The 24,310-nt window shown below is 38.4% G+C and overlaps 1 protein-coding gene across 1 annotated transcript in view; it reads right to left on the bottom strand.

Annotated features, from left to right (window-relative positions):
• Dpp10 (dipeptidyl peptidase like 10) overlaps positions 1 to 24,310 on the bottom strand; it is a 512,276-nt gene that overhangs the window by 43,229 nt on the left and 444,737 nt on the right. Inside the window, exons 14-17 of the mRNA XM_035445836.1 lie at positions 10,724 to 10,815; positions 10,093 to 10,140; positions 2,702 to 2,823; positions 1,322 to 1,369 (exon numbers count right to left, since the gene is read on the bottom strand). Coding sequence (XP_035301727.1) covers positions 1,322 to 1,369; positions 2,702 to 2,823; positions 10,093 to 10,140; positions 10,724 to 10,815 — 310 coding nt within the window. The remainder of the gene's footprint in view (positions 1 to 1,321; positions 1,370 to 2,701; positions 2,824 to 10,092; positions 10,141 to 10,723; positions 10,816 to 24,310) is intronic.

Below are 24,310 nucleotides of genomic sequence, written 5' to 3'. Positions count from 1 at the left end.
AAAAGTAGAAAACGAAGATAGAAGACAGGGTTGAAAAAGGAATATAATATGGAAATTCATTCTAAGATCAGCTCAACTGGGGATTGGAAGGATGGTGCAGTAGTAAGAGTGCATACTGATCTCCCAGAGGACCTGGATTTTCTTCCTAATACTCATACAGGCCAGCTCACAACTGATTGTAAATCCTGGTCCATGAGATCTAATGCCTTCTTTTAGCCTCCATGGGTACATCTGCATGCATATCATGTAAGTACATACACTAGGCATACAAACTCACATATGTACACATAAAAATGAATCAATAAATGTTGAAAAAAGATTAACTTAATTAAATTCTTACTCATTTGCTCTATTTCAAGTTCTTGGTTTTTTGTTTTTGTTTTTGTTTGGTTGTTTTTTGTTTTTGTTTTTGTTTTTGTTTTTGTTTTTTTCGAGACAGGGTTTCTCTGTGGCTTTGGAGGCTGTCCTGGAACTAGCTCTTGTAGACCAGGCTGGTCTCAAACTCACAGAGATCCACCTGTCTCTGCCTCCCAAGTGCTGGGATTAAAGCCATGCGCCACCAAGGCCCAGCTCTATTTCAAGTTCTTAAACATACAACCATCTTATTAATGAAATTATAGCCACTCCTGCATTACTTGATAACATGGGTGGCCAATAAAAAAGTTGGCTGAATATGAAAATGAATAAACAAGACTATTCACGCATAATTATGTATATGTGAATATATACATATGATATTAGCATATCTAGTACAAATAGGAGAAAATAAACCAATAATATTTTATAATTTTTTCAAACTTTTTTTTACTATCTCTGACCTTCATATTACATTAGCCAGTGGATTAAATTATGTTTTCTGTTCCCTGAAAAAAAGAGGAGAACTCATACCCCCACCCACAAGTCAAATAAGCAAATAATGTTTTCAATATAAATAGATATATTTTGATCTATGAAGTGTGATAATCTTTATAAAAGGCATGAGATTGTATATAACCTATACGAAGCTAAAAATGATCCACAAAGTCAGAGGCAAGCAGGTGGGAATGCTTAGAGCTGCCAATCTTTCTTCATTGGGTATAGATAGACACAGCAGGTGTCAACATGTAGCCGATCCTGTAACATTATCAAAACACCACCTTCACTTTTTTATCATACATAAAGTCAACATGAAGACCTTTAAAAGCATTATTTATGCTAAGGATCCTTTTGAATAAGGTTCCAGAGTGTTTGGCACCCTGAATTAAAACAAACAAACAAAACAAAACTTTGCCTATGATAGATGCCAAGCACAATTTTCAAAGCTGTCTTCTTTGGTACTCACTTGATGGATTGTCTGTACTGTGGAGGCTGACCACTGGGACCCTTGGACCTGAAATTTAAAAACACAAATAAATAGGTTTTTAAAGATGTGTAAGGTGGCTGGGAAGATATTTGAATGGGCAAAGATTCTTGTTGTGAAGACAATGGTGGAAGGAGAGAACTGATTCCCATAATTTGTCCTCTGACCTCCACATATGCCTCATGGCATGTACACATACATGCAAACACACATACAAAAGCAAATAAATAAATATAATAAAGACACATAAGCTATGCTTATCATGAGGACTACATGGCAGAATTCCTTCTTCCCAATGGAAGTACTTTACATCTAAAATTGAAAAAACAAGAAGCAAATTAAACAGAATTTATGTCACTCATTACATTTCAAGGGGATGTATGTATGGATCTCATTTCATATATGAGATGTACAGTACCACATTAAAGGAAAAAGGAGTCTTTAGTACATCTTTGAAAGATGTCTCATAACATATCCATGTTGGACTGTGGCATGATGTCCTAAAACAAAAGAAGGAATAAAGGGTGGGAGTACTGCTCAGCACCAAATGAAGGAGAGCAGAGGAGATGAGGTCACATAATTCCAAATCTTTACATGCATGGGTGAGCAGGTCCACCTGTATGTGTATAGTTAGAGATCAGAGGACAATCTTGGGCACAGCTCTTCAGTTGCCATTCATCTTTTTTTGGGATAGTGTCTTTCTCTAGCTTTGAATTGGCCAGGTAGGTGAGGTTGGATACCATCCAGCTCCAGGTATCTTCCTGCTGGTCTTCCCCAGCACTAGGGTAACAGGTACATGTCATCATTCTCAATGTCTTTTTTCAGTTTTATTTCTGGGGACCAAATTCAGGTCCCCGTTTTCACAAGGAAAGTAATTTACCTATGAAGTTGGCTCTTTTATCACCACTGATCCTAAATCTCTTAATGTTAAAATGACTGTTTAGGAGGAAGGTGGCTGTTGATTCTCTTAATAGACAAATCATTATTGTGCTGTGATTTTGTCAAAAATAATTATCTGCCTCTTTAGATTCCCCAGGTTCAGATGTCTCTATAGATTGCACATTCACTTTGACTCTTAAAGACTTCTAGTCTAAGGAAACTGGAGAGATGGCTCAGCAGTTAAGGGCATATGTTGTCCTTGGAAAGAACCTAGATTCAATTTCCAGTACCCAAGGTGAAAAGCTCACAACCACCTACTCCAGCTCCAGGAAATCTGAAGCCCTCTTCTGGCCTTCTCCAAGTAAATAGTGGAACAAGCATCAAATCTCAGCAAATATCTAACTTATAAACACCTGTTAACAATGAAACTGGTCAAACCAAGCATATGCAATGGATCCCATTGAAAAGCACATACTATCTAACCTTCACAGAATAACAAGAAATGTTGGTTCATAGGACTGAAGCTGGCATCAAAATATGTGCAATCATCTTTCATAAAGTTGCATGAGATGCAATCACGATTCAACTGTCCCTCAGTAGAAGCACTGGAAAAATAAAACAAAATGAGAAATATTATTAATATAAACACTTGAATTTCATGGCATCGACATTTAAAGACAGTGAAACAGAAAAGTTTCCTCACAGCTCCTTTGGAAATACCCTCTATCTTGTGATTCATCCAACACATGCCAAATCACTTTCTATGATTAAAGTTATATACATTTTTCTTCTGGGGATAACATTAAAATTATGATATGTGCATATATGTTGTAGATGTGTATAACTATTAATAAATTCACTGATTTCCATGGGATTCACTACAATTTATGATAACCTCATTTCCCCTTTTAATATTTATTTATTTAGGTTTTTCAAGTCAGAATTTCTCTGTGTAGCTTTGGAGCCTGTCCTGGTACTCACTCGTTAGACCAGGCTGGCCTTAAACTCACAGGGATCCACTTGCTTCTGCCTTCCAAGTGCTGGGATTAAAGGCATGCACCACCACTTCCCAGCATTATTTATTTTATTTTTATTTGTGTGTATGCCCATGTGTATATGCAGGTATGCCTGGATACCTGAGGAGGTCAGAAGGGGGTGATGGGAAGTGAACTCTGGTACTCTGCAAGTGCAACACAAACTTTTTAAAATACATTTTTATTTAAATTTAAAAAATCTTATTTTATATACCAATCCCAGTTCCCTCTCCATTCTGTCCTCCCATCCCCTTCACCAATCTCAATCCCGCCCCCATCCATTCCCCAGAGAGGGTGAGGCCTCCCATGAGGGATCATCAGAGTCTGACACAGCATTTGGGGCAGGACCTAGGCCCTCCCCTGTGTATCTAGGCTGAGAGAGTATCCTTCCATAGGGAATGGGCTCCCAAAGCACATTTGTGTCTTAGGGACAAATAAACTTTTGACTGCTGAGTTATCTCCAGCCTCTACATTTTCTTCATAAGTATTGGTATGTGAAGTCAAAAAAAAAAATCTTCACAAATGTACAGATAAAGTAATCTTCAATAAATACCAGCCAAAAGATGAATAAATATTTCTACAACTTTCCTCAAATGAAGCTCATAATTTTATAACCTCAACAATCTAAACATTAAACTTCAGCATCTTAAATTTTGCTATCAAAGATGTCACTGAGATTTTAAATAAAGAAACCACAATTGTGTAGTGATAATACATGAACTACTACTGACCTATGAGATCAATAGGAAACTTTTTGTCTTTATTTTATGATAATGGTTCTTTAGGTCAGAAGGCATGACAAATTCATTGAAGATCAAACAACATACCAATACCTTTTATTTTACAAATAGTTCCAAGCACAATATTAGCCTAGTCAGTAGAAGAAAACATATGCTTTCTTTACCCTCAAAAGAAGAGTTCTCATATTGGATGTTTTGGGGATTTATGGGCAGCTAATGGCTCCTGAGGGAAGGGGAGACATTTTCTTGTGTTTTAGTCAGTGATGAGTTACCCATGTTCCTGTCAGAACTCTAAAGGCATCCTTGACACACACAAACACTCACATCAAAGTAGAGGGAGACTTGAGAAGAGGAAAAGACAAGCAGGAGTAGGTGGGGAGGAGATAACTGAATATGATCAAAATACATACACTTATAAAAATCTGATAATAACAGTTAATATGCATGATTAATATACAGTAACCAAAAGCTTATTTGAACAAAGTGTCCTCAACCATATTTTAGAATGGTTCACAAATTTAGATACACATGAATGTACAAATAATAACCATATTGAATATGATGCCTAGTAAATGACAATAATGGGTAAAATAGAAGAGGTATTAGAAGGGACACAAGGTTGGGAGAAGGGACCCTGACTCAGTGTTATTTGTAGCCCTCAGAGTCACAACTTTATATTTGGAATGCTGTGAGATCATCACAATCCACAGACATGTTAGGCGCTTAAAATGTACCCTCTGATGACTTGTGAGATAATCAAGTACAGTTATTTGAACTATGGTTATGAATTTGTTACCATTTAAATGTTTTCAGGGCTAAATTCAGTTTTACTAAATACATCTTCAGTGATGTCAAACCATTATCCCAGAGAGATTTAGAAAGTTTCTGGGTTGCATTTACCTTGTCAGTGGTAACTCTAAGATTTAAAGCCTTTTTCTCCCTGTCCTTTTCCATAAAGCTTTCACATTGAAGCTCTTTAGAGATCCAAATTGGTATTTAAGATGTATTTATTTAGTATGTATGCATGTGTGATATGCATGTGTATTCAGGAACACTCTTCTTTGTATTCATGTACAGGACTCAAATGCTGATGTTGGATGTCATCTGCTACTTCTCCCCACTTTATTTTTTGAGACAGATTTTCTCACAGAGCTCAAATCTGGCCCTTTCAGCTATACTGGCTGGCTGACAAATTCCAGGCATCACTCTGTTTCAACCCATCCAGCACTATTATAATAGGCATATACCCCCACTTTTTATATGTGTGCTGGGGATCAGAACTCAGATCCTCATACTTGTACAGTAAGGTCTTTACCCATTATCTGCCCAGCCACCCTTTACACTACTCAGTTTATGACATTCCTGAAACAAAAAATACACCACTTTCAGACAAAAATACAAACACTGAATTTGGTAACAGTTCTGATTCTTCCATACATTAAATCAACCACAGGTCATTTTTACACTCAAGCAGGCTAATGACTGAGTTTTCTGGATCAAATTCTATCTTGCTGTCAAGCCTAATGGCACTTCCTGTGCCATGTGAGAGGATACATGTTAGCATTGTATTCTCTTCATAGCACAGCCCACTGCACTAGTCCAGGTCATGGACCATTGACTGCTTAGGCCCCAGTCTTGAGACAGGTAACCACACAGATCTAAGCAGTTAGTGTACTTCAAATCTCCTTTAGACTAATAAGAGTAAACAGCCTCAAGTATGTTTATCCAATGATCTTGATCAAAGACAAAGGCTTGTCTCTAACATTTCTCTTTTATATAAATTTTATTTAAATTAGGCACAATCCTATTTTACATATCAATCCCAGTTCCCTCTCCTTCCTATTCTCCCCTGTCCCCCACTTACACCCCATCCCATCCCCCACCTACTCCCCAGGGAGGCTGAGGACTGCCATGAGGGGTCATCAAAATCTGTCAAGTCCTTTGGGGCAGGGTATAGGCCCTCCCCTGTGTGTCTAGGCTAAGAGAATATATCTCCATGGGAAATGGGATCCTGAAGTCTGTTCATTAACTAGGGATACATCCTGGTTCCACTGCCAGAGGCCCCATAGAATGCCCAGTGTTCCTAGCTGACACCAACATTTAGAGGTCCTGGTTTGGTCCTATGTTGGTTCCCCAGCTGTCAGTCTAGGGTCCATGAGTTCCCACTTGCTCAGGTCAGCTGTTTCTGTGGGTTTTCCCAGTGTGGTCTTAACTGCTTTGTTGGTCACTCCTCCCTCTGTGAAACAGGATTCCAGGAGTTTGGCTCAGTGCTAAGCTCTGGATTTCTGCTTCTGTTTCCATCAACGACTAGATGAAGGCTCTAGGATGGCATTTAGGGTAGTCATCATTCTCATTATAAGGGACCAGCATTTAACGTAGCCTCTCCACTATTGCTAAGGTTGCTAGTTGGGGTAATCCTTGTGGATCTCTACACATCCTTAGTGCCAGATTTCTCTTTAAACCTGTTCTCCTCCCTCTATTGATGTGTCGCTTTTCTTGCTCTCCTCTATTCCTCTCCCCAAAATCTTCCTGATCCCTTAAGTTCTCCCCCACATCCACTTCCCCCCTCCTCTTTCTCCCACCTTCCTCTTCCCTCCCTCAGGCTCCTCATTTGTTCAGGGGCTCTTGTCCCTTTTTCCCTTCTCCAGGGGACCATGTATGTCTCTCTTAGAGTCCTCCTTGTCTTTTAGCTTCTCTGGAGGTGTGGATTGTAGGCTGGTAATTCTTTGCTCTACGTCTAATATCCATATATGAGTGAGTTCATAGCATGTTTGTCTTTCTGTAACTGGGTTACCTCACTCAGGATAGTTTCTTCTAGTTCCATCCATTTGCCTGCGAATTTCAAGATTTCATTTTTTGTTTCCACTGAGTAGTACTTTATTGTGTAAATGTATCTATCACATTTTCTCTAACCATTCTTTGGCTGAGGGGCATCTAGGTTGCTTCCAGGTTCTGCCTATTACAAATAATGCTGCTAAGAACATAGTTGAACAGATGTCCTTGTTGTATGAATGTGCTTCTTTTGCATATATGCCTAAGAGTGGAATTGTTGGATCTTGAGGGAGACTGGTTCCCATTTTCTGGAGAAATCTCCATACTGATTTCCAAAGTGGCTGTACAAGTTTGCACACTTACCAGCAATGGAGAAGCATTCCCCTTTCTTCACATCCTCTCCAGCATAAACTGTCATTGGTGTTTTTGTTTTAGCCATTCTGACAGGTGGAAGATGATATCTCAGAATTGTTTTGATTTGCATTTCCTTGGTGGATAAAGATGTTGAGCACTCTCTTATGTGTTTTTCAGCCATTTTAGATTCCTCTATTGAGTATTATCTGTTTAGTTCTGTATCCTATTTTTTAATTGAATTATTTGGTGTTTAGGTGACTAGATTCTTGAGTTTTTTATATATTTTGGAAATCAGCTGTCTGTCTGATGTGGGGTTGGTGAAGATCTTTTCCCAGTCTGTGGGCTGCTGTTTTGTCTAATTGGTTGTGTTCTTTGCCTTACAAAAGCTTCTCAGTTTCAGGAGGTCCCATTTATTAATTGACAACCTCAGTGTCTATTCGAATGGTTTTATGCTCAACAAGTGGTCTGTGTGAATTCATTCAAGAGTACCTTCCACTTTCTATTCTAAGAGATTCAGTGTGGCTGTATTTATGTTGAGGTCTTTGATCCATTTTTACTTGAGTTTTGTGCATGACAATAGATATGGATCTATCTGCGATCTTCTACATGTCCACATCTGGTTATGCCAGCACCATTTGTTGAAGATGCTTTCTTTTTTCTATTATATAGTTTTAACTTCTTTGTCAAAAATTAGGTGTCCATAGGTGTTAATATTTCTTTTTGTTGTTATTTTAAATGAAAGGAATAAAATATGATCAAGTATTTCTACATCTCTAAACATTGTTCATAGTTGTGAAAATTAGTTTTCATTGTCAAATTCACATTACCTATGGTCATAAAGGCGATTAATCTGGTTTAATTGGTTTATGAACATATCTCTGAGGAATATTTTTTTTTCTGGATTTTCAAGACAGGGTTTCCCTGCGGCTTTGGAGGCTGTCCTGGAACTAGCTCTTGTAGACCAGGCTTGTCTCTAACTCACAGAGATCCACCTGCCTCTGCCTCTCCAGTGCTGGGATTAAAGGCATGCACCCCCACCGTCCGGCCTGAGGAGTTTTCTTAATTGTCTTAATTGATGTCATAAGACCCAACTTGATTGTGAGAGGTACTGTTCTCCAGAATTTGTGTTTCTGTGCATATACATTTTTGTGGAGGCCAGAAGTTGATGTGGGTATCTTCCCTAAGTGCTCCCCACATTTAATTGGATAGTTTGTCTCTGAACTAAGGGTTTGCCTATTCTTGCTCTGGGAACCCCACATCTTTACTTCTCAGAAGAGGATTTTCATCTACCCAGCTTTTGTATAGGAGTTGAAAATCCAAATTCCAGTCCCCATGCTTTCAGTGAGAACATTCTCCCCTGTCCACAATATACATTTTTTTTTTTTCTCAAAAGAGAGCCTGGGCTACTCAATAAGGAGGAGAGGTGAAACTTCTTCAAACAGGGTGAATTTCCACTGAGAATAACCACAGCAGCCTTAAAGTGTTTAAAATAGGCGTGTGAAATGGAAATTAGCAAGTGCATGTAGAGTCTAGAAATAATAGGCCCGTTGCCTGCCCCAAATAAAAGTCATCCTTCTGAGGTCCTGTTCAGAGCTTGCAGAATGAGGAAACATTTTAAAGCTGAGTAGCTGATCTCTTAAACCCTTGATGAATTTACTTTCACATTTGGGAATGCTGGGTAGATGTGAATATTCACATATGTATTGCTTCATTTTACTTAAGCAAAGAACATTCTAGACTCAGATAAGGCTACCTCTCCAACAATTTCATTTATTTTTATGACCTCAACACAATGAGAACAAACAAAAAAGAGAAAGAAAAAGACATGGAAAGAAGCCATTTCTTGCTAGAATTTATATTCAAAGTCCTGTCCATCATCTATATTATGTTATACAGGAATAAATTATATTTATGCCACATTGATTGATATACAGAAAACTCAATGTGAGATTGTCCAGAAGAAAAGATTCCTAGAAAAATACGTAAATGTCTGTAATGTGGGGAGGTGAGAAAAGCCATATGCACAAAAAGTACTGTGAAACTATAAAAGTGGATAAACAAAAAGAAGTGTTACTGAAATATCTACTCTTGGCATTTTCCTCAGGCTCCCAGAAGATCAAACACAAAGGACAAGAGAGTAAGAGAGCAAGGTCCTTGCAGAGATGGGCCATATTTAAAACTAAGCCGTGTTTTCTTATATCTTCATTGCTGTGTTTGCAATGTGAACTAAATTCAGTCAACAGAAGTTGACTGAATGCTTAGTACTTCAGTGATTGTAGAGAAGTTGGAGTGTTGCAAGTTCAGAGCCAGATTATCTTGGACTGTTTTAGCCTCTTGAATAGCCATTTATTGGTTTCCTCTGTGTATTAACTGACATTGTGGTGACTATTAGGTAAATCCCTTTGGGATATCTGAACAGAACTCTAGATTCTGCCAACATCCAAACTAAGATGAATTGTCAGATCCCAGCATCTGAGCCTATAGCACAGATTTCACAAGCTTATTGTAAATTGTCTACCTGAGGTTATCACCAGTGTACTTAAAAAGTATCCTGAGTCATGACTTTCTTTGCCCTATTACTGTAAAAGCTCTGTGAAACTGTTACCCACTTGGAACACTGTATTTGGGGTTTCCAAAATCTGTATTCCCAGGCCATGATCACTCATGTCTGGCTCCAATATAAACTTTTATTCTCTCTGAAGTGAAAGTGAAAGCTATGTCGTTTTTATTTTTTTGTCATCAACAAATTAAAAGAAAGTCTAAGCAGCAACAGAGGAGATCCTAATCCAGGTGTAGCTCCTTACACTTGCTGAGGTCTGTGCTGAAGAGAAAAGACCAAGAGTGTGAGGTTGTCGTGGAGACTGGTACTTCTCTTGCCATATTGAAAATGAGCTGAACTTTCCCCACACCTCTGTTGTATTGTGTTCATGGCTCTGAAAAGCCAACCTAATGAAAAAGAGTACACACCACCTACCTGTACAGCTGCCTCCCTCGGGGAGAAAACTCTGTGCTCAGAAAGTAACTGTTGGAAAAAAATAGAAAGGGCATTAGAGGTATATTTATTTTTGTCAACCTTAGTTTTCACTTGAATTTGAAAAAGACAGGCAAGGGCTGGATTGTTATTCACTCATGGGAATTTGTTTCATCTGGGAAATGGGAAATGGATGTATCTTGCTTTGTAAAATAATCACTTGACTTTGCAATGTTTCCCAAAGTCTTAAGAGTATATGATAAGCCTGGGTTTGTGTACAGTGTCTGGGAATGAATCCAAGTTAACAATTTTAAGGTTTATTTTTATTTATGTGTATTTGTATTTATATTTGTATATGTATGTGCCCATGGAGGCCAGCAGAGGCCGTCACATTCCCCTGGAGGAGGAATTATAGGTAGTTGCAAGCCTCCTAATATGGGTACTGGGAACTGAACCTGGGTCCTCTGCAAGAGCAGTATGTGGTCCTTAAGGATGCTTTCAAAAAAAGGGTTATTATTACAGGGGTAGCTTATTTGAACAAGAACTTTGCTAAGAAAATTATTCCCTTATAATAGAAAAGATTACACTTGACAATGCTGATGGCAGCCCATTGTAGAGAAGTAAAAAAATTCACATTTTTTGAGTTGTTTCATCATAGGCCAAGATCCGTATCACTTCCCAGTTTCCTGATGTCAGATGCCGCACTGTAATTTGCTCGCTTTTACTCTGAAAAAAAAAAAATTGAAAATATTGATTTCTTGTTTTTACTTAAACAGTTTCTTTCCGGTAAACAAAAGAGAATACTGGCAGCCTTTGTCTCACCTAATTCTTTCTCGACTAACATTCAGTTTCCTACATTAAAATCAAGGACTCACGGGTGTTCTAATAAAGAGACCACGGCAGGACAGTGCCTTTATCCCTATGCTATAGGTAAACAGTTCATGCCAGGTGGCCTTGTGGCTGCAAGTTATCATGAAGGAAGCACTGGGTTCCAAGTGAGACTTCTACTGAAACTGGCAGCAGCCATGCAGTTGTACAGCACCATAACACACGTTTCAGAAAATACTTTGCAGCAACCAAACTACCAATCTTATTTATTCCTCACCTTCGTTACGTGTGTACCACTGTAACATTTGGAAAGATGTGTGATATTCAAACTAGGACAGTGCTGTCTGCCTCCTCAAGCATTCTCTCTACCTGTGTGAGTATTTGCGCATGCTCACAAGACATCCCAGTCGAACACACATTGATCTGATCAAGCTGATGGCCTGCCCTTCACTGCAGACACATGTCATTCCTTAGCAAACTTTTCTTATTAGCTTTGAAATAGTCAAAGATTTGTGTCTGCTGTGCACAAAAAGCACCCTCAGGCTGCATTCATGATATCCACATTTTTGTTCTTAAAATCAAACTTTCTTATGTTTGTTTCCAGAGGTATATAGAAAACACTTGGGGTGAGGCTCTTAGTGATAAGACACACACACTCTTTACCTCTGATGGCTTACTTTTTTGTGTTTGTTTTTGAAACTGGAGATCATTTTGCCTCAGCCTCCTGATTTTGGATGACAGGCATGTGGTACCACATGTGACTCAGTCTCTGGAGGGCTGGATGACAGGAAGTGCTGCATAGGCTTTGTGTGTGTGTGTGTGTGTGTGTGTGTGTGTGTGTGTGTGTGTGTGTGTGTGTGCGTGCGTGTGGTGTGTCTGTGTGTTTGTGTGTCTGTGTATCTGTATATGTATGCATGTGTGTTTACAGACACAAATATACATAAATACAAATATACATACTCAGCTTCTAGAGTCTAGAGTGCTATATTGTGTCAATATGCATTACTGGCTTTGCTTTTCTAACATCTGACCTAATTTAGAGTCCACTGGCATTGTGAACTTCCCTGGCTCTTAATCTTTCATGTTTTCTCCTTGACACTTACTTTTTTCTTATCCTTTATTCTTTTGTCAAACAGTACTATATTTTCTACTTATTCAAAAAATATAACAAGGTTGAGAAAGTTAAATATAAAATTAATTCATTGAGGGGCAATGTTTTGAATATATTCTTTTTCCTTTTAGTTGATGAATCATTTGAAAGCAAAATGGAAACAGGAGGGTATCTGAACTCTAAACATATTGGCTTGCATCTTTCTGGGAAGGGGTTCTCATTAAATTTTTGAGAATTTCATCAATGAATAGTGTATTTACACTATTTATAACCATCCCTCCCACTTCAATTCCTATGTGCCTCCAATAACCTTTCAAATTCTTGACTTCTTTAATTATTGTTGTTTCTTTCTCTCTCTCACACACACACATATATATATACACACACCCATATATAAATATACATATATATTTATGTCTATAAGTTGATTTAGTATTGCTCACATGCACATGTGTTTAATACTGATCACTTGATATAAGATCACTTAGCAGGGGCTTGTCTGGAAAGGACTGACTCATCCTCTCGCAACAATCAGAGATTTTCATCCAGGGTTATGGTCTCAAACTTCCTGGTGCTCTGACCATTTAATACAGTTCTTCATGTTGTAGTGACCCAACCATAAAATTGTTTTGTTGTTACTGCATAACTACAATTTTGTTACTGTTTGAATCATAATGTAAATATCTGATTTGTGACCCCTAATTAGGTCATGACTCATGGGTTGAGAGCCACTGATGTAAGGGCTATGAAAGACGTACCCACCTTGGAACCTTTAATACTTTAAAAAGTAAAAGGTAAAGCCAGTGGAATTGCTCAGTGGGTAAAAGCACTTGCCATACAAGCCTGATGACCTGAGTTTGAATCCCAGAACCCATAGTGAGAGAGTAGCAACTCTTGAATATTGTCCTTTGAATTCTATGCATCCTCATACTCAGTGACTACATATACACACAAAGAAATAAATGTAAAAAATTAGTCAAATTTGAAAATCTATGTTGTTCTGTATTAAAGAATTGACAAGCAAATAAAGTAGACCAAGATATTTAGAATGCAGATAAATGATACGATGAGAAATTCATTGTTTTATTTTATGTCTAGGCCAATAGCTGATGGAAGAAGAAGCAGATACCCACAGCTAAATACTGAGCTGAACTCTGGAATCCTGTTGTAGAGAGGGAGGACTGATCAACAAAAGGGTCAAGACCAGGCTGGAGAAACCCACAGAAACAGCTGACCTGAACAAGGGGGAGCTGATGGACCCCATACTGATAGCTTAGAATCCAGCATAGAACTGTTCCAGACCCCTGAATGAGGATGTCAGTTTGGAGGTCTGGTTAATCTATGGAGCTACTGGTAGTGGATCAATGTTTATCCCTAGAACATGAATGGACTTTGTTAGCCCACTCCACAAAGAGGGATGCTCTCTCAGCCTAGACACACAGGGGGAGGGGGTGCTAGGCCCTGCTCCAAATGATATGACAAACTTTGAAGATCTCCTAGGGAAGGCCTCACCCTCCCTGGGGAGCAGAAAGGGGTTGAGATAGGGGGTCGGTGGGGGGCAGGGGAGGAGGGGAGGGAGAGGGAACAGGCATTGACATGTAAAAGAAGCTTGTTTCTAATTTAAATTTAAAAAAGGAATAAAAGAATATCTATATCTCTCTATATCTATATCTATATCTATATCTATATCTATATCTATATCTATATGTCTATATAGATATATATTAAGTTCTTTAAAAAAAGAACTTTGGTCTTTGAAAAGCTGTAATTGCTGTTATTAATTCCTAGTTTTATATCATTGTCCTGACAGAATTCTACTACCTAAGGAATATTCCCAAGGTATCTTTGATGTAACTATGTTCAGAATATAGATGCACGATTGGAGGGATGTTTTTACCACATCTTTCTGCCAATTCTATTTAAAACAGAAAGCAAATACATGGTCTATATGCCACTCTGTTTCCACAGTAACACAATCTTTCTTCAAAATATTCTTAGTCTTGTACATTTTACCATCTTCCTGGACACTGTATAGGTTCATGCCTATAATGTATCAGCTCAGAATTCTGAGACAGGAGGATTGGGAACTATGTGACAGCCTGGCTACACAGTAAGCCAGGTCATATCACCAGAACATTCCTCAAAGTAAGAAAGAAAAAAAAAATGAAAGCATGTTGTCCTTATAAATACTATGGCCTTTTGCCAGTCACTATTCACTTTGCATCAAGTTATTTATGTGCTATCTGAGGCAATAATATGATTTAAGTCTTTGTAGACCAAAGGTACAAATGCAAGGACAACAGAAAATCTGTGCTAATTTAGTGAGTTACACACCAAAGGCCAGGTTGGTGTCCTAAACTACATCAGGTAGCTGTCCTTACCTGCCTTCAGGATCTGCCTTGATTGGTCCAAGATCAGAGTTCTATTGCATCAGGGTTTTAGCTCATCTACAGTTTCAATTTCAAGGGAAAAATTGCTGAAAACACAATTATTTTTTCATAGTTGTGAATATTTGTAAAGACTTTTGGTTCACAGATTTTTGTGTTCTAGGTAAGTTTTGGTATATAATATATGGGTTGCTTTAGTTTGGTTCTGAATAAAACTCAAACGTTTTGAGAAATGCTTGAGTTGAAGGGACCAGCTCCCCATTTCGACAGCCATAACAGCCTAAGACATGGTTTCCTGACCTTGCCTTGGTCAGTAGGAGGTCAGATGCCTGCCTTGTAGCAAGAAACAAATCAGAAGTTAGCTGATAGTGCTATGCTTTACGGATCTGGGTGTGCTTTATGGACAAGTGCACAGCATTACCTACAGAGCATAGCAACCACCCTGGGAGAGCCTATGGGTCATAACAACCAGCTGTCCAATCAACAGAGGGCAAGTCCTCCAAGCCTGGAGGCACACCAATCCTGAGCCTGTGCATACCCCTAGACACTCCCCTTACGCTGCCCTATAAGATCTCTATCCATGTGGCTTCTTGGCATCTTTCCCCAGCCATCCGACATGGTGGATGGATGAAACGCCTGACATAACATGGGGTCACCTTGTTAAACAACTGCAATATAGCCTTGTGCTCTTTGCATAAAGTTTTCGCCTCTGCCTGGTGATTGGGGTCTCTGTGGTCCTGGGCCAAAATCCTGGGGCCTGAGCCACCGTGGGTCTTTCAGAATACAGTGTACAGAAGAATATACTCATGTAGTCTTCACTTCAAAGACATATTTCATCCCAAATATTACACATTTAAAGCCAGTTAAGGTGGTGCATACCCTTAGCCCCAGAAATAGAAGGCTGAGCAGGGAGATCAGAAGTTCAATACATACTGCACTATATAAATCCAAAGCCAGACTGTGTTAACTGTGAAAATGTGTCTCAGGGACCTAAACAATTACTGCAACAAACTACACTTTTAAGATTATGGAAAAAAATCTATTGTTGGCACATTGTAAGAAGCTCATGACCTTTTAACTTTATTTTCAATATTCATCACTTCCAGTTGCTTCATTTTTAACAAGGTAAATAACCTCCTAGGGGAAAGCATGAACCCATTTTTCCACCTAGGGCTTCACTAATGTTTCCCATGGCTTGCATTAGAATACTATGTTCCATGTCAGTAAACATATTATCTTGGGTATGGACTCCAATGTTTGGAAATAGGCCTCAGCTCAATTCTAGGAGTTCAGAACAGCCTATTGTTTTTCAGATGCTGGTTGATTACCTCCCAGTGCCTGTCCTTGGTGGGGAATGGCTTCCAGTTTGTATAATAAAAGACCTAGGCCAGAGTAAGGGTAGGTCCACCCTGAAGGCTAGTGAGGACATGCAGTTTTAGGTGTGTCTCTAGGATTAGAGGAAATATTTGATATCAACTCTATACATAATAATAGATGTCTTCTGCCAATAGCTCCACTTTTGGAAAGCTATTTAAGAGGATGCTTGAATAAACCATGGTCTCCAGTAATGACTGAGAGCCCTCCTGATCCACACTCCCCCACTCAGGGTCAGATCCAGGAGCTGTTCAGCTGGTTCTGAACACAGCACCAATGACATCAATCCGGAATAGATGGCCCCTGCAGCTTAGAACTGATACAGGCTGGACCCTGGCACTCCAAACAACTCATTCCAAACCAATCAGAATATATTTGATTATTATAAAGCACATAAAATAAATGTTGAGACTTGATAAATTTACACAAAGGGCTGTCTAAACTTAGGGTAGTTTCCAAATACTTTCAGAAAACATAAAGTCATGGAAAGAAAATTTACATTTTTAACATTGATGAGTGTGTTTGTGGGTTTGTGTGTGTGTGTCTGTGTGTGTGTGTGTGTGTGTGTGTGAGAGAGAGAGAGAGAGAGAGAGAGAGAGAGAGAGAGAGAGAGAGAGAGAGAGAGAGAGTGTGTGTGTGTGTGTCCATAGCATGGCATATGTGTGATAATTAGAGGACAACCTGTGGGAGTCATGTCTCTCCTTCCCTGTAAGCCCCAGTGACTAAACTCATGATGTCAGGCTTGGTCACAAGTAGCTTTTCCATTTGAACTATCTCTTGAAAAACTTAAAAATTAGCAAAGAAATATAGCCAAGAAACTGACTCAGGCTACTATTATGACTTAGTGCCTGGAATTTACCAGCTGCCAGCAATTACTCCCTTACAAGGCCATAAGATAACCGGGTACCAAGAATTCCCAGATGGCCACACTCCCCGAGGGGATCATGAAGGAAACAGATTGCCCCACTGGCCAATGTGTCAATGATTAACAATTAAGGGTCCCTATGAAACAAAGAGATAGCTACCATTTGCTCAGGCACATCCTGAGGTCTGCAGGTTTTACAACTGGTGAGTCAGGAGGCCATCTGATTCCCAGCCCTCCCCTCAAGACAAAGGGCCTCCTAGGAACCCATGACTCTGGTCACATACTCAAAGGACAGAGAGTCGAGGCCCCTCCCTAAGCTGTGGTTTTTGCCTTTAAAAATGGCTGTGCCTTGCTGGGCGTTGGTGGCGCATGCCTTTAATACCAGCACTTGGGAGGCAGAGGCAGGCAGATCTCTGTGAGTTCGAGACCAGCCTGGTCTACAAGAGCTAGTTCCAGGACAGCCTCCAAAAGCCACAGAGAAACCATGTCTCGAACAACCCCCCCCCAAAAAAAACAACTAAACAAACAAACAAACAAAAAAATGCCTGTGCCTGGGGGATGGGGCTGCTCTCTAGTCTGCATGCAGGGAGAGCCCATTTGTACAAACGTCCACCTTTCATTAAAGCCTCTTGCTGTTTGCATCAAGTTTCTGCCTCCACATCGTGATTGGGGTGGCTGCAGTCCTGGGAAAAGATCCTGGAGGCCTGAGCTTCTGGGGGTCTTACATTCTCAGGGCAAGAAATGTAAATTTAAAAATGTATAAAAGAATGCAAATTTTTATTACATATTAATAATATCTTTTTGTGAATCCATAATCTCTTCTATATAAACGTGGCAGAATAGAAACACTGAGCATAGATACCAACATGGGTGTAGTTCTGAAAGAGCCTACAACATACCAGTATACTTTCAATTCAGCTTTTAAACTTTAAATTCAGAACAAAACATCAAACAATCATATGACTTCATCCTTTCTCAAAAGAGGGCTGGAAATCTATAATAGAGTGGTTTTATTGGATACTAGCCACCAGATACACACATGCTGTATTGGTGATGATTTTATCTAATGCAGAAAAGCAAAATATGAACCATGCATTTCTATTCAAAAACTGGAAGCATGTTGGCACATTTAGCAGTGCCTGTGTTAGTCACCCAATAACTCCCTGTTTATTCAAATACCTGATATTAAATTCTGCCTAAAGTCTATGGTCTCTAAATAAGGGAAATACTGTACTGCTCAAGAATAGCATGCTTTAATTTACTGTCTATTCATCACAGGAAATGAACTCATTGTTTTCAGACAATGTCCTAATCAGATAGACTAGGGAAATTTAATGAAAAACCTTTATTAGGTTGATTAGGTGATAGGATTATGAATTGGGAGCATGCTATTCTCTATGGTACTTATAATGAATAAGCAAACTTAAATGATTGTGAGTGGAACCATCAACTCTCCTGTGTGAAACTTCTTGTTGTACAGACAAAGTAGGCAGATGCAATAATGAGCTTTTTTCTTTTGTTTTTCTTAAAACAGTTTTGAAAAATGACAGTCAGGAAATTATGCTCACCCTTCTCTGAGTGGGAAAGGTATGGTGAGGGTTAATCTTGCCTCTTAACATGACATGATTCAGCATGACCTAGGAGACACTCCCCTGGACATGTCCATGATGGGGTCTCTAGAATAGGTTAATTGAGTAAGGAAGATGTGCCCTAAATGTGGGTAGTTCAAGTTCATGATCTGGGGTCCTGTCCTGAATAAAATAGAGGAAGTGAGCTGAACACCAGCACTCATCTCTCTCTGCTTCCTGACTATGGACACTAGGAGGCTAATCATGTCAAGCTCCTGCCAGCATGCTTTCCCACCATCACTGGCTGTATTCCCAAGCTGTGAACCCAAGAAACCCTTCCTTGTGTTACTTCTGTTGGGTATTTTGTCACAGCAATGAGAAGAGTGATGAGTAGAGGGGCCATGTGCATATAACCGCACAGAGGAACAATTTCAAATTCTACAAAAATGGATCCTCAGTGTTCATAAGAACAACTATGTTCGTGTGTGTGTGTGTGTGTGTGTGTGTGTGTGTGTGTGTGTGTGTGTGTGTGTGTGTGTGTTTGTGAAGGTGCACATGCCTATGCCCATGGTTGAAGGCCACAAGAGGGTACTGGGTGTCCTTTTACAGTACTTGTCTCCTATTCCACAGAGACAGAGTCTCTTCCTGAGCCCTGGGCACTTGTTATGGCTAGTTTGGAAATCAGAAAGGTCTATCCTGTCCCTACTACTCTAAGAGCTGGAGGGATAGGTATTTCTGGATTCTGGGTCCCAACTCTGGTGTTTGTGGAGTAAGTGCTATTAGCCACCAAGTCACCTCACCAACCCTCCAAATAATGTTTTCAAATATTGTTTTAATAGACTATATGAAACTAAAGGAACTGTTCATAATTCTGCTTTCATATATTCATAATGAAAGAAATTTAGAAGCATGTATATAAGGATGTGCATGCATTTCACTTTGGGTGCAGAAACTGTAATTATACTAACACATGTTAAGTAATATTTCAGTATACAAATGAATGTTCACTAAGCATATTGTCTCACTGAAACACTGAACAAACAGTTGGTATTATAAAGATATATCAAGTCAACTAACTGCTAATAAAAAGAATTAGTTTAATAATTATTTGGCATTATGAAAAAGAATCATCATGAAGGCAAAAAGATAAAATGCTCTGCAAAGTGAATGCTGTGAAAGCATTAAGATGTGAGTTTGATTCCCCATGGGAGAAATTGGGGCAAATAATCATAACTTGCCATAGGGGAAAGTACTTAGTCATCTCTTGGACCAGCAGATCCCTGGGATTCATGGTTCAAAATCCTAGTCTCTTTGGTGAGTTTTGAGAAATCCTTTTCAAATACTGAGGTAGGTAGAACCTGAGGAATGACACTCAGGTTGACATCTGGTCACCACACATGCACTTGTGGATACGCACACAGAGAAGGGGAAAGAGATAAAAAGAGAGAGGATATCATCATGTAAAGATGCCTTTTACAGAAAATTATAATCATATTTAATAGGAGACTAAAAAAGAATTATTTCTCCTTATTAAATTACCTTGACATGATATAAATTCTATAAATCTGAAAAAATCCACTTAAAGCTCATGAGCACAACTCTTACACTCCAAACTGAAGAGAGCTTGAGAGTACTTGGGTATCTTGCCCTCTGATACTTTTTTATCTACACTGTGAAAGCAAACAAAATGTTTGCAAAGATTTACTGGTCTCATTCAGTAACCACTTCAAACAAATGAACCTTCCCTGAGTGAGTGAGGAGGCTACTAGACACAACTGAGCCCCACAAACAAAAATGGCAGCTGTTCTGACTGCAGGTCACCATGTCAACAGGGCCCGTCATGGCCAGCATTCTGCACATGTCCATTAGTAGTGGACTACTGCCCAAGGCAAGACCAGGAAGATGCTACAAGGCCAACAGTGCCCTGTGGAGAGGCAATGCAGTGGGCACTCCTCTTTTTTATTATAAATGATGGCTGGCGGTTTGTTTGAAGAGCCACTTGACACTATATATGAAACCTAAACAAACACATTGCATATGCCTGTGACTTGGTGAAATAGGAGGAGTGCACAATTTGGGCTGTCAATATAACTGGATCTGGAGTTGACCAGAAGGCAATCATCTGACCATTCCTGTGACAGATAGTTTGATCAGATTATTGGATGTGTAAATACCCACCCTAAATATGCAAAGTACTTTCCTGGGGTGGTCCAAATAAAAGGCCATGCAAAAAGGAGAGCTTTTGCTTTCATCCACTTGCCTTCAGTCTTCCAGCTAAGTTCATCTATCCTATTGATGTCTCATCTGTTTTCTAAAACTAGAATTAACATTTTTAGGCAGGAAATGTATAGTGAAAGTGACTCTCCAGTAATATTTCAGGTCTTTCAGTATCTGATTCAGACTACTGAGACATCCAGCCATATGGACTGAGAAAGTGATGGACTATTTACCTGTCCAGTGTGTGACAGCCATTGTTGGCCTTCCCACTATGTCACATAAGACAATCTTATAATTACTCTTTTAATATGTACTTTTTCTATCAATTCGTTTCCTGTAGAGAACACCGACTAATACACTTAGGACTCTTTTAACGTTTAGAAATGTATTCTTTTTGGGCAATTGGAAATAGAAGTATTTGTGCATAAGTTTGCTTGACTGAGAATCTATCAAATAGTAGAATAACTTTAATGATGAAAAATGGATCATTTACAAAAAAGTAAGAAGTCTGCTTGAATGAATGCTACAGTTCTATTAAAATCATATTTCAGAATGTGCTAAATGCAAAATATTAAAAATTGCATTAGAGGATATCAGAAAAATCATGTATCATTCTTTAAATGTTGCAAACCCAAATTACATTAATTGAAATAGAAAAAGCTCTTATTTTTATGTAAAAAGAAACTGGAAATATATGCATCAATAAATGAAAAGCTTAATAATAGGAATACCACCACTGCAGTCTATTTATTTATTCTCTCATTAATTTAGTCAGGTGTTATTTTTAAATATTGTGTTGATTATATATTAGCACTTGTATACAATTTATAAAGAAATTTTATAGTTGTTATTAAATTGAAACAAAAAGTTTTAAACTATGTCCCCCAATTTTTGTGTATATTTGTATGTGTGTTTGACCACGTATGTGTGTTTGACCACACATGTGTATTTGAAGTTGCACCTGTGTGAACATATATGTGTGTGTGAATTCTGTGCATATTCATGAAGTATAAACTTTTTTCACTTAAATACCACCTTATGACTCCCTATCAAATAAATTAATTTGAGTCAATGGCAGGAATCTTACAGCTATTAGTGTAGTCTTGTTCTCTTCTCAGTGAGGCAAATGTAAAAGCCCTGAGTGGCAACCACAAAAGATCAAAAAGTTTTCTACTTTAATGACATTTTTTTCAGACTCTTTATGAAAGATGAACAAAGTCAACAGAGTTGCTCCATGAGGTTGTTCTGGACATTGCAGAAATAATGAATGCAACTGCACACCAGGCTGGCTCAGGGAGAAGATGAAATTCCTTTCAAGGCATTTAGAGAGACTCCTGATTCATTCCATACTAAGGAGCTATTGGCAGCAGATAGTTGCCAGAGAAGAACCATCCTTTTCTCGAGAATGTGGCCACTGGTGTGTTTCTCATGCTTCAGGTACATATGTGCAACACTAACTAGACTTTGTGTTTGTAGCACAACAACAAAAAATGAAGTTAGGTAAGGGATGTATTAAAGAGGGCATGAAATGTGGGAAATGGGGGAAACATGGGAACTATCATGATATTCTGTTGTATACATATATGAAAATAAAGGAAAAATTTCGAAAAAAATTTAAAGAGGAGCTCTTAACTAAATGTGAAAGTCCATTTCTTGCAGGATACCAGCTTCCCAACACAATGCTAGATACTGGTTCCTTTTAAAATATGTTAAGAGAACTGAATTCATTTGGAACTCTGCACATTGCAGTATATTATACATATTTTCTAGTCTTTATTCTCTAATTTATTCATAAAACTTTTCTTCTCTCTCTCTCTCTCTCTCTCTCTCTCTCTCTCTCTCTCCCCATACATACATCATACATACATACATACATACATATTTGTGTGTGTGTATGTGTGTTTGTGCTTGTCTACCTCTGTGTGCAGGATGACAAAGATGTCTTCCACAGTCAGTTCTTCTTTGTCTTTTGAGACAGAATTTCTCCCTGAACACAGTAAGCCATAGTGATCTACCTGTTTCTATCCCTCAAACATTACAGATGTGACTGACCATGTCTGGCTTTTAGGTGTCAACAATCCAAAGTCAGGCCTCTTGCCTAAATATCAGATGCTTTGCCAATGGGATCATCTTGGGTGTTAAAAGGGTAGCTAAATGTAACAGTATGCATTTTTAACAACTCAGAAAGACTAAAGAAGTAATTCAGTGGTTAAAAAGACTTGCAACTCTTCCAAAGGGACTCTGTTTGAGTCCCAGAAACAATGTTACTTGGCTCACAACCAGCCATAACTCCAGCTCCAGAGAATCTGGCATTCTCTTCAGGCCTCAAGGGCAGGCACACACACACACACACACACACACACACACACACACACACACACACGCATGCACACACACAGATACAGACATACACATACACATAAATGACAAGACGAATGTTAAAAATAAAGATTCAATAAAGTTCCCAGATTATTTATAATATGTATAAAGTGCAATTTGTTGGAAGAAATATTATCCTAGCGCTAATGATCACAAGGTTTACTTAGCAAAAGATAAATAAAGCAATTTCCTAATGACCCATTTTTCAAATAGAAACTGGAAATATTACCTTAAAATCCTACCTAACTCTTCTACTCAATCAATAGTTTGATACAGAAAGCCTCAGAAATTAATGCATATGTAAATGTATATATTTATTTAGAAATAAATGCAATCACATTATTCACAAGTGTATAATTAACTTGTCCACTTTTCTTACTAAATAATATACTATGAAAATCAGTCTCCATTTTTGCTGTAAAATTACATATGTCCTAATTTTTTTTATTTCAACCATGATTCAAATTAGAACTACATTTGTGGAGATTGCTTAATAATGCAAACTCTAGGTAATGTTGTTGTACTGACATCAAATTTTGTGAATCCAAAGTAAAAATTGCTAGATACAACAAATAGGTGTATAGATAATAGTAACTTCTCTATTTATGTTTTATTAGTATATGTTAATTATACATAATGGGCTTCATTGTGACATTTCCAGAAACACACATCGTATATGTGGCTCCCATTCACTCCTACATTACTCTCTTGTCTCCTCCCTCTCCTACTGACCATTGCTTTTCCCAGCCAGGTCCCCTTCTTTGGTTTTGTATGGTTCAGTGAGTTTGATTAAGCTTGCATCAGCTTTAGGTTGCAGGACCTGAGAACTTAACTAAACCAAGTCTGTGAGGGAGTTTATGCAACATTTACACTTAAATTTTATAAAAAATACAAAAGATACTTTTGGCTACATGCTCGGGAAGCTCTCGTAATACTTACTAATTTACTTACAATTATTTGTCATTATAAAGCTCTCTCTATGTGAGTGGGATGTTTATTTTACTTCCAAGGATGCTTATTTCCTCCTGAATGTTCATTATTGAAAATTAAATTTAAATTGACTCATCAATCTTGACATATTTAAATCAGCTATTAACAAACTTTCTGATTTTCAAATAATTTAAACTTTTGAAGTGCTTTTGGGATTTAGAAGGAAAAACATTTCTTTTTTCTTTTCCAGAAGTCCTTAAAGTACAGCATGATCTCTGCATCATTGGAAACACATTAAAACTTATTTTAAAAACTGTACTTGCATTTTCACTTCATTGTACCATCTATTTTGATGGGAATTTACTTGGTTTTGAACATTTACAAGTTAATATTATCCATTTATTTATTATTTAGTGTATACTAAGTACATGTGTGGCTGCACGTTTTATGACATGCAAGTGCAAGTCAGACAACACTTTGTGGAGCCTGTTCTTCCTTTCCATCTTTAAACAGGTTTCACAGGTCACCATGACTCAGGTCACCAGGTCTGCAAGGAAATTCC

This window comes from Cricetulus griseus, chromosome 5, assembly GCF_003668045.3.
Source record: "Cricetulus griseus strain 17A/GY chromosome 5, alternate assembly CriGri-PICRH-1.0, whole genome shotgun sequence".
Classification (NCBI taxonomy): domain Eukaryota; kingdom Metazoa; phylum Chordata; class Mammalia; order Rodentia; family Cricetidae; genus Cricetulus; species Cricetulus griseus.
Note: the sequence above shows the minus strand (reverse complement) of the source record. Positions and strands in the feature narration are given on the sequence as shown.